Source organism: Paroedura picta, chromosome 4, assembly GCF_049243985.1.
Source record: "Paroedura picta isolate Pp20150507F chromosome 4, Ppicta_v3.0, whole genome shotgun sequence".
Lineage (NCBI taxonomy): Eukaryota > Metazoa > Chordata > Lepidosauria > Squamata > Gekkonidae > Paroedura > Paroedura picta.
The window spans coordinates 65,337,463-65,349,559 of NC_135372.1; the positions used below are offsets into that span (position 1 = coordinate 65,337,463).

The 12,097-nt window shown below is 39.1% G+C and overlaps 1 protein-coding gene across 29 annotated transcripts in view; it reads right to left on the reverse strand.

The window, feature by feature from the left end:
* The window catches only part of ADGRL2 (adhesion G protein-coupled receptor L2), a 219,062-nt gene that overhangs the window by 170,446 nt on the left and 36,519 nt on the right, over positions 1 to 12,097 (reverse strand). For all 29 annotated transcript variants that reach the window (XM_077333200.1, XM_077333196.1, XM_077333203.1 and 26 more), the window contains exon 2: positions 1,696 to 1,866. In XM_077333200.1, coding sequence (XP_077189315.1) covers positions 1,696 to 1,768 — 73 coding nt within the window. In that variant the 5' untranslated portion in view covers positions 1,769 to 1,866. The remainder of the gene's footprint in view (positions 1 to 1,695; positions 1,867 to 12,097) is intronic.

The following is a 12,097-nucleotide window of genomic DNA, read 5'->3' on the forward strand; positions in this document are numbered from 1 at the left end:
AATAAGGCTTACTAAACTCAATGTATCTTACTTTGGAGTACAGTTGCTTATGGCCAGACTGCTATGAGAAAGAAGAAAATTAAGAGAACTTTTACCATCATTGTATTTTTAAGGGTCCCAAGCTTTATGTGGACTATGTAATTTTTTAAACATTTTATTTACAAAACATCTTTTGCATCTAAAGAGTGTAACCCAAACTTCAAGCATTTGTTAATTTTAATATAGCAACACCATTGTGGAGGACGATCTGCCAAGCACTACTGTCACATAACCTCCATTCCTTTCAAATATGATTATATGGAAATGGTTTGCATGCATGGTGGAATAAACTTACATTAAAAAGCAATCTTGCCTAATAACCTGTACCTTTAAGTTGATGTGCAAGAGTGATAGCGCAGTGTGGATTCTGTTCCATAGGAAATCACCCTAGCACAAACAGGCCCATGGTGTCACTAAATAATTCCATTTTAAAATAGGAGAGGGAAAAAAAAGACACCGATTTCAGCTTACTGTAGTGGTTAAGAGTAGCAACCTCTAATCTGGTTAGCTGGGTTTGATTCCCTATTCCACATGCAGCCAGCTGGGTGGCCTTGGGCCATCTACAGTTCTCTCAGAGCTCTCTCAATCTCACCTACCTCACAGACTGTCTGTTGTGAGAAGAGGAAACATAGGTGATTGTAAGCCACTTTGAGATTCCTTTCGGATGTAAAAACAGTGTACAAAAAACAGTTCTCTCTCTCATTTTGAATTTAAGTCTAGCCTCAGGTACTGCATGTAACAGTAGATAAATAAATTTCCAAGCTACAATGAGATTTGAGTTGATGGGGACCACTTTCAATCCACTTACCGAGTTCCATGTTGATTCACCACTAACAACTCACCACATTGGACTCATATATATAATTGGACTCATATAATATCCCCAACTACACTCTTTTGCGCTGGCTTATGCATATTTAAAGCTGCTTCATCTTCTGTTTATATAACTTGCAGCTTGCTGTTATTCAAGGACAACCTCAGTAAAAGGCCTAAACCAGAAGAGTCCAAAAATATACCAATTGCTACTTAAGGACAGTCACCATGCAGTGATTTGCCAAGACTCTGTGTTCCATTGTCAATTAATATTTTCTTTTCTCAACTCTTTCTCTGTTTTTTTAAAGCAGCAAGCAATTAACAGGCAACGCAAAGCCTGGAAACAGAATCAGCGGCAAATAGATGTTTCAGACACTTTTCTCAAATGTCTGAATATTCCAATCATATAATAAAGAACTGAATATACATCAAAACAAAGATATCCATAAAAACAAGAAGTTATCCTACAAAAAGGATAATGCAACTATTCACTATGAAATCACATTCTCCCCAAAAGTAACAATATTTATTAATATGCAGACTCCAAAATGTTCCAAACACTCTGGCATCTGCCAAAACAATGCAGGTGGGCAACCATTTGCGCCTCAGTGCATTAGTCTATCCTGGAAGTTCATCTCTGGGGTATAACGCAGAGTCTCATTATGTTGCCATTTTGGACATGTGCAAATTTTCATATCTGCATAATCTAGCAGAGAATTTGAAGTTCAATCTTATAAAGTTATGCATGACCACAAGCCTTCAAATTCAACCAAATCTAGAGAAAAATTAAGAATAAATCTACTTAATTGTAGATCGACAGAGATAGAGGTGTGTGTATCTTACCTTCCGTACACTGCAGGAAGCTGACTATCAGTAACAGCCAAAATCTTTTCATTCTGCAATCAGAAGCCACCATTATTGACCCCCTTTAAAGAATTTTCTTTTATTCCTTAATGAATCCAGTTATAAATGTCCAGCGTCATTCAAGCGGGTGGTCTACATCATCGTTCATAACTGAGGAGAGAGATGAAAATGAAAAACTAAAATTAATTCATGTTCATCAGTAAAACGCTTAAAAATGACACGGAGAACGGTCTCTTGTTGATGAGAAAACTGAGAAAAAACACTGTTCACTTCAAGAATTCTACACTAAAAATTATGATAAGGAAAGCAGGAGGTGTTAATGATACTGGCATACTCCTACAGAAAGTGGCCAGGATTTCCAGGAAATCTCAGGCTAAAGTGCCAAAAGAGAGCAAAAAGAAAACCCATGTAAAAGAAAGTAGGGCAGCTGCCAAAGAGAAACTAAGCAGGCGGTCTCTCCTTTGCAGGCTCTTTACTCCCCACTTTCTAAAGCAGTAACACTCTTTGGGTTATAAATGGCTATGCGCCCCCTCAGACAAAAAACAGAAGCAGCAACAATGCTATCAAAACATCCATTTTTGCTGAGACAGCTCTTGCCTCTTTTTTTGACCAACAGTACTCTTGTGTTAAACACCAAATATGTCTTCTGCGAAAATACAGTTTCTTGTATCCAAAGAGAGATCATTAAAATCTTCATGGCAACTCTGACAGCAATGAATGGAGTGCTGGCTTATATACCTCAGGGCTTAGTATCCGGCAGAGTTTAGACATAACACATAGACAAAATCACACTGAAAGGAGTATCTTTGAAGAGGTGAAGCCTGTTTCTCTATCACAACCAAGTAATCACAGACACACCCACACAAACCCACACATACAATTGAGCTTAGGCAAAAGGATTTCGGGGCTTTTGTACATACTTGAGTTCCAGCATCTATTTTATTTGAAATATATATATAAACAACTAGGCTATTTCCACATGAACCCCCAAAACTGAGGGGGGGGGTTGCTTGAGAGCTGGTATGAGACTAATATACTACACACACATTTTGAAGATTTCAATCCCATACCAAAAACTGAGAACAGATGCCCATCCATTTATCTTCTTTATTCTCAGAAACAAACAGCTTTCTACTGCACAGGAGGTGGCCAAGCACCATGCATTTCTGGGAACTTTAATCTCTCTTTCAAAACATCAACTGCTAAGGCTATGAGAGAAACCTTCCACATGCAAACAAATAAGTCTGCAATGTTCACTGCAGACAAAACAACTCTGGTAGCCCTTGTTTTACTCACTGCTTTGCCAAGAAACAGCAAAGTCAAATCAACAATGTGAGCTTTCCAAAGCTGCTGGGGGGCAGCGAATCCTCCCCAAACAGCCCTGCAGTTGCTCACATCTGTAAATCAGCCAAAAGCAATAATTCCTTCACCAGCCTCTGTGATTCTATGGACTTGCAGAGTAAATATATGGGTTTGAACCTTTTTACACCTGTGACCCAACACTATCACTTTGGTAGTCAGTTAACTCCTTTTCCCAATTCTTGGATGGGAATAGTAATAAACAACTTCATAAGGTTTGCATACGTAAAGTCTTTTATACCCAATGGCACTACATCAGTAAGCTTCTACAAAAAGGGAAATTTGTTCATCGTAAATTTCAACATACTCCAAAGTGTGTCCCACTGATGTCATGTTGAAGGCAGAACTTACTCTGCATGTAAGCATTCTAAAGACTTGACTTCTCCAGCATCAGTCTTTCACAGAACATGCAGACTTCATAAGAGCTCTGGATCACACACTGAAGATTAGTTAACCACTCTTATAACTACAGTCTTCTAGAAGATGGTAAATTTACTTCCCACTTTAAAATGCATGAAATTGTGCGTGAAGGGATTATTGTAAACAAAGGAAGCATAATAATTATTCCAGATTAAGACTTCTTCATCAAGGACCCAAGCCTGGGTCCCTCAGAGCCGCTGTCTCTTAGACAAGCAGGCAACACTCAAGAGCTGTGGGTCCTCACACAAGAAACCCAACCTTAGTAAAATGTATGAAGGTTATTTAAATAGTTAAAGAACAGGCTAACACTAAGCAACACAGTCTCTATAATCTTATATAATAAAAACAAGAAAGCTAAGTCTTCTATCCAATACACTGATACCTCGTATTACACATCTTTTAACTATTATATATGCCAATAAAGGTTGTTGTTGTTGAGACCTCATATTAGACGGTAGTGTCTTAAAATTTCAAAAATTCAAAGTAGCGTTTTCTACATAGCTGATCATTGCCATTCTACATAGCTGATCATTGCCATTAGGCTTGTCATGGTAAGGGCCCCTTGTCCTGTAAAATCACAAAATTAGCATGGCTTCCCTCTCTCTGTTCTATGGCTTCATTACAGCCTCTTGTCATCTGATGTCAGGTGATATTCCAAATCCAATCTGGGTGCACACTAGCTGGAACCATCTTGATTATGACATCACTCCTGCCTCCCCCTTCCACCTAGTGGGCTACTGGTTCACAAGAAGAACCAATTGCCACATTCTTGTCTGGCCCTGAAAGAGGTAAGGATGGTGTGGCAGGGAGCCCAATTATAAACACCTGCAAGCTGAACAATGCCCACTACTATTATTTATATTAACCCTTGAGAGGAAACAGGGTGCTTTGCCTAGCATTCTGATTTTTAAAAGAAAAGAGTTGAGATGTAATAGTATATGTGCATCCTAAGATCTGCTAACACTCTGAAGATGCGTATCATAACAGACAGTACAGGTTAAGGAAATTCCCCACATTCCGTGATAAAATGGGATTGATCCAATGTCCATTGCCTGATCCTGATTCCCATACATAATCCCTGCCATTAATTTGCAAATTATTATTATAAATTCTCATATCCTGAACTCACAGCCTAATCTGACTAGCATAAAGATGATTTGCTTCCTAACCAATCTTCCAACCATTTAGGCTGTATTAGAAACAAAACAAGGAACCTATTCAAGTCGTGAAGAAGTAGGTAGGTAAAATTCAGGTTAGAATTAGATTTTTTTTTAAACAGGATATGAACCAGCAGAAACTTGGAACAGGCACAAAAGTAGGGCTCCAGAAGCAGTGCTCTCTCTCTCTCTCTCTCCTGCCTTCTCTCTTAGTGATATGTTCCTAGTTTCGGAATTCCTTCTTTATAATAGGCAAATACAGCCAACAAGCTCTGCACAAGTACCAGAGCAGAAGGATTTATCCTTTGCCACAAAGAGTATTTCAATACAGGGCAGGCACTGGAGCATTTTCAATGGCATCGGAGAAGAGGTTCAGTGAAGACAAACAAAGCATAGTTCGTTCTCTGGCATAGGACCAAGCACCTAGAGGTAAAAGATCCATCACCAGTTAATCTAGTGGTGGCATGTCAGCTGCTGCAGGAGTTTCCTGAAGCTGGCACAAAGGAACAGTCATGTTACATCTCGAAGTCTTTCACCCAGAGCAGGGAGAGCTTTCTAGGCTGAAAACTTTTCTATCTATCTTCTATCTTCTATCTATAAAGAAACAAGCATCATGCATAGCTGAAATGATACCATTCTTTTAAAAAAGTATTCCCAGAACTGGTAAAATGCATACCATTAAATCAAAAGCACAGAGAACATCACAAATTTAGATTTAACTCTTTATCTCTCAAATAATAATGGCTGATCCACTTCATAGAGTCTACAGATATAACAGTGTTACTTGACTGAACCATTAGAATAATTTGAGTGCATGGCTGAGGCACATTAATGACTGAGAAGGAAATTAAGCCAGCCTTTGATTACTCCCAGACTATTCAAAGGATTTTTAGATTTGACGATATTTGGTTTTAATGGGCTTTTCCATTTCCTTAACGTAATGCTAGATGGACTGCTTAGTTGTATGCATCAAACTGAAGGAAAAATAAAGGATTTCCCCTCCACACACAAACACACACACTCCTACAGTTGGACAGTTGCAAGACTGTGTTTTGTCACATGTCACCTCACTGGACTATTGTTTTGGGGAAGGAAAGAAAGAGTCTATAAGTTTGCGGGAGAATGGAGACCCTTTTTTTTTGGACAGCTGTCAAGATAGAGAAAACAGGGAAGAAAACAGACATCAGCCTGAGGATGGACCCCATTTGAGGTATTGGCATGACTTTAAGGAGCTTGACGATGTGTCTGGAACAACACAGAAGTAGCCACAGGAGCAGCAACTGTTGGCTGAAGAATAGCGCAAACGAATGTCCTCTGACAAACAAATTGTTGAGAATGTAGCCGCTGGCAGAAAAAAATATATCTTGATTCAGCTTTTTTTGTATTGAAAAACAAACCTGAAAAGTCAGCAATCAGGCTTTATTGGATTATTTATCCCTTGTGCTTTCACCGAATAAACACGCTTTCTAAGCTTACATATCACAATCCAAAGCATTTAAAGCTGAAAGGAGGACATTTTATAGCACTACTCTAAACAGCAAGCTCTTCAACATACTTCTCCCCAATAATTAGCTAAGGCATACCACAAACAGTAAGTCCACAATGTATAATGCTTCAGCAACACAGTAAAAAATGAATCCTCATCCACCACCAATACACCCTTCTCAAAAAAAAAAAAACGGTAGAAAACCTGGAGCCAGAGGATACTTATGGGCAAAGATGTTGCTGACAGCCCTGTCTTTCAGACCATGTAATTGCTGTAGATAAGGAGACAGGCACTGGAATCTCACAACAACAACAAAATCCAAAACAGACAAAACACCAGCAGGAAAAGCCATATTATGTTACCTCTTTGCAAACAGAAAAATGTAGAGCATAGTAAGGGGCCATTCTGTGCAAATAAGCCATTTCCCTTCAGACCTTAATAAAACCTTTGCTATGTAGCTCTGGCTTGACAGTGAAGAAGGGCGACAGTCTCTAGGGCCAAAAGGCAGATTGAGTTTCAGAATGCAACCAAAGATGCCTGGAAAACTTGGCTGGTAATTTAAGTCCTTAATGTAGGGGCAGTATGGTCTCCTGAAGTACAGCATGGGGTGACTTTTCTTTGTGTACGCCTGCTCAAAGATAACTCCTTCCTACCAACCTAGGGGCTGCCACATTTCCAGACTTACTAAATCCTAGGTGGAAATTGCATATTTGGTCCTCAGTGAGTTCTTGTTTTTGAAAATGAGGAAACGTGGTTCAGGAAATGAAACAAACACTAAAGCTCAATCACAGTGATTCTGGTAAACAGGCAACATGAACGCCATCTGCCCTCCAGACTGCTCCCGGAATTTGAGTTCCCAATTGAATGAACATACCTCATGGGTGTAGCTGTAAGATACTCCATACAAACTGGAAAGTAGGTATATATTGTACCAAATATACACAGCAAAACTGGTAGATAAAATAAATAGGAAGTTCACCCTATTTCTTGGAATCTTTTCACCAAGTGATAAGATAGACCATAATTTAGTTATTTCAAACATTTATAAAGTGTCTCTCAGATAACTGGGATCCAAGCAGGTAACAATAAAATCAGCACATCTTACCCTAAATCCAAGAAGTTAAAATAATTGCAGAAAAGGCTAATCACTATCAAAAAACCCCAATGAAGTCAAAGCTTCTTCTAAAAGAATTCTGTTCTTAAACCCTTAGAACTGCTTAGAGAGAGACAGATTTTCTAGGGTCCTCTGGGAGACTATTCAACGATGTATTGCTGCTACTTTCTGGTGTCAAGGGAACACCATTCCCTTTCTTCCTCAACAACATTCAGTCTATATGTATGAATAATGAGGTAAAACAAAATATTCTTGTCTTAGATCAATATACCCAGCACCAAGCCGCACTCCCTTCTCGCACTCCCTTCTCGTAACTTCCTTGGTTTTGTGCTCAGGTTTCTACATAATTCCTGAGTGAAAACGTAACTGAAAACTCTTTTTCACCCATTGTAATTGTGAATAAGGTATCATCAACCCAAATACTAAGGACCATTTACCAGTTCAAAAGACATGGCTAATTTAAACTATACTGACCATCAAAACCTCCAGAAACTCTAACCTTGAAAGCTAGCATTTAAGGAACAATGACTCTGACATACTAGATTTCTACATACGAGGACTTTGGCCCTAGGAGAAACACCAGCATTTTCTTACCTTCATTTTGAAGTGAACACTACTATGACGATTGTTTTTTTAAACATACAGATCACCTCTAACTTCTTAATACATTCCCTCTAACAAATAAGTAGCTGTTCTGTAACCTTTTCTACATGAGTAATTTCTACATGAGGAAAATAAATGACCAAAGCTACAAGTACTGCCTACTATCAAGAAACTGTTATTCCATCAAAAATTCCAGAGTGGTTGTGTGGAGGGAGTATTTCTGAATGTGAACTTCACAGTTCCCATTAATTAACACCTTGAATATTGAATTTCAAACACAAAACATTTCCATCTGAATTATACAGAAGGAATGCAGTATCAGGGAAGGGACTAGCACAGCAAGCATGAGACCTGACCAAGGTGACCCAATGTTAGGAGTAAGAAAGTCATTTTATGCACTCAGCCACTGTGTGCTCTGAAGTGATACATCAATGCTTTAGTGAAGCCTGAAACAGTATGGGATAAATATACATGTACCCTGAAACTAAACTGAAAGACAGATCACAAAGCTCAAGTCCCACTGGACTGGATCCTGTGTTAATCACTACAACAGAGTTTACTCACAAAAGAAAATCTACCTGCATGACAAGTCAAACAGTATACAAAAACCATTTCAGCTTTACAATTTATCCTCTTTGTCCACAGTGGCACAGTGGTCTACCTCAATCACTCACAGGGAAAATAAATGGGATTTGGAGAAACAAAAAAGGTTGGGGGGGGGGGAGAAAAGGCAATGATTTTCACTGTCGATCATCATTCTAGCAAAGCTCTGCTTTCTTCAACTATTTCCTATCATTTATAAATTTATATATTTTGTGCACCAAAGTATTTTTCTGACAGGTTAGCACACATCCTAAAACATGCTGTCTAGGAAGCTCTTTCAATAACCAAAGAAGGAAATCTTTGCTATCCCTAATCAGAAGGGGGGGGGGTATCCAATCATCCTTTAAAAAAACAAGTCAATATCTTTCACCCCATCAGCTAAGTCCTCAGTACCATGAGGGCTTTTTACTCACACATGCTGTTCTTCCCTTTCATTCCCTCCCATACTAAGCTGCTGACTGATCCCACATTCTGGGCTTCCCAGCTTGCCCTTAGGATGACTCCCACTGTACAACAGGGGAGGGAAAAGGAAGACTGAAAGTCAATTACAACTATTATCGGCTGTAATATCTTAGAGTCATGCTGAGCATTTTAAATATGCTGATCATTTTGGACACCAGAGACACAATCTGAATCTGTTTGCCATTCTCTTCATTAAACACTCCTAGACCCATGTGAGAACTGCAAAACAAAGAGGTCTCATTTTCAGTCCTAATGTAGGCTGAATTTTATGTACATCAAAAAAACTAACAAACAAACAGGAAAATAATGAACAGCTATAAAGAAAGTGTGTGCCATAGCCCACAGGATGACCCAAAGCAGGCTTTATTGCAATTCTAAAATAGAGATTATGGTAGGGAAGTGGAGTGATTTCTCCAATTTCTTGTGCAGTAGAAATTTACAAAATAAACAGCATGTCCCCCATGGATAACTACTGGACTGGATCTGGGTCAAATCTTAACATGTGCCAGGCAGCCATTATTTGAGTTGCATTATACCTCAGCCTCTGTTCTTGGTTCATGGAATGAGAAAAAATAGTGAGTCAACCAAGGATTTCTGTGTGTGTGGTAGTATTGAGTAGTGGCACCTTGGGGATTTCTCCCAAGTCCTGAGGAGGAAATTGGTGGAAATCAGTGCAACCTAATATATGAGTCCTGGCACCTTTTTAGAGGGGGGGGGGGAGAAACACTGTAGAACACATGGTAAATTGAATAATTGTTTCATACATTTTTTCTTTCCCTTCAGGGTTGGGGCACAAGAATAAGAGTTGGTTTTTATACCCCACTTTTCTCTACCTTAAGGAGTCTCAAAGCAGCTTACAACTGACTTTCCTTCCTCTCCCTACAACAGGCATCTCGTGAGGTATGCTGAAAAAACTCTGAGGGAACTGTGACTGGTCCAAAGTCACCCAGCAGGCTTCATGGTTTTGTAAAGTCTTCAATCTCACTCCAAGTTTTCACAATGGTGAAATGAGAATTCTGCATGAGCTGGAGTTTGTTTCTTCATGAAAATGCCATTGTCAACAGAACAGCAGCTCCTCCAATTTAACAGTTTTTCTGTTTGCAGAAATAGGAAGGGTGATTTGTGCCCATTTTTCTCTCCTGCCGCACTAAGCCATTGGCTCCCCACACTGTTCCCTTCAGGTTCACTGACTTACAGGAGCAATTTTGGGGACTGTGGGAGTTCACTGGTTCACTCTGGTATACTCTGGTTTCTCTTCAGATTGCACTGGTTCACTGAGAAGAAGGAGACAGAAAAGATGGCTTCCTCTTCAGTAACTTGGCTTGTGCTGCTTAGGACAAGCACAGGATTCTAAAGAAGTCAAGCTTACAGGATACCAGGATTAACAACCATTAATCAAGCTTTTACCCATTACAAAATAATAGGTTCAAAATCGGTTAAATAAATGTGTTTGATCCAAAGTTTCAGCTAAGGAACGAGGAATCCAAATTCCTTATCACAGTCATTTGGTACCTTCTTTTTCCTTCCTAGTTTTTAAGTATTAGGTTTGTTGGGGCTCTCCCTCATGCAGTGCAATGAATTTGTTTGAAGTGGCAGCAGACAAACATAGTGGGTCTGAGACCAGACATGCCTGTTCCTCTGGAATGGCTGTATCACATGAAGCTTTATGTAGCACACTGAAGAATTTAACATAGCTGATATGCTTTATGACCTTTCTTTTCTTGGCATAAGAAAAGCTGAGAGAGAGAGAAAACAAAGAAAAGAAAGAAAAAGAAGGTTCACACATGCCATTCACAGTTGACATCCCAATGCACATAACGTCATCAGCTCTGGATCCAACATCCACCTGACAAAATAAAACTTAGTCTGTAAACTTGGCAACAAATCAGATTTGTAGGTTAAAACATACTTCAGTGTTTGTTTAACCATCTTGGATAATTGGGTTAAATAAAGCCTTAACTTCCAGAGACTGCAAGTTGCAACTGTATTGTAAATGGGCCTAGAGCCAATCATGCTGCAACTGAATCCTCCCCAAGCCATTCTAAATGTTTTGGGCTTCTTACCCCGTGCATAAAAGACTTGTTGAAATCCATGACATTTTCTTTCAAAAGATAAATGAACCATAAAAAGGTAAGGCGATATAATACACAGAGATAACATTATATCAACATAATATACCCTAAAGCAATTTTTACCTGCAAACAGGTATCACATTTTTATTTCTATTATTATGATTACCTACATATGAAATATTTAATCTCAATAAGAAATGTATGGGTACCATTTGAACAGTGGTTTTCTCTGTTTACTACACTAGTGAGCATTTCCTGTGTGCTATTGTTCATGAACAAGTTCAACCGGACTCATCTAAGAGTTCAGCTTAGAATTCTACAACCACCTATGCTGTTCCTTTAACATGGGGTGAGCAGCTATTTTCTAGCATGAAACAGCTATTAATTGGTCCACTTCTAGCACAAAACTGCTATTAAGCAGTCCCTGCCCAAGAACTTTATTGTTGTCTTCAGGATGTTTTCTATATTCCCACCACCACCCCACTCTCACTTCCCCACTTCCCCACTCTCAGCAATATTCCAGCTGGAACTTTGGCCTCCCCAGCTATTGATATACTGAAGAAATCAAGTGAATTAGAGCTTGCCTTGTAACCCAGGGACATCAACTGGAACAATAATTTTAAACTAAAGGTGACCATTAAATGTCACTATGGCAATACTAGACATCTCAGTATTGCTCCTGGCAAGGAAAGATTTCTTGTGGGTAAAAATGAGCTGGCCACCAAGTGTTATCCATTATAGCCTCAGCAGCTATTAAATGGAGAATTTCCCAGAAGTCACCAGGAAATGCAAAGCATCTTGACCTCTCATTCTTCATTCTCAGTCTCTCATTGGCTGCTGTTCAATCAGGCGTCCCCTATGTTAAAGCAGTGTGTATAGTTTTCAGCAGACAGACTCTTGTTATGCAACCAGGTGAGTTCATTCATACATGTCAGGTAGAAAGCAAGCCTATTTGTTTAGCTAGTTGCTTTTATTTATGGACTACCTTTCCCACTGAGACCCAAGGTGTATCACATAATATTAAACAATGTAATCACCAAACAGCATAAACCACCAAACAATACAACAAGACTAGGATTACGATAAAGTGTTTGGATCAAGGATT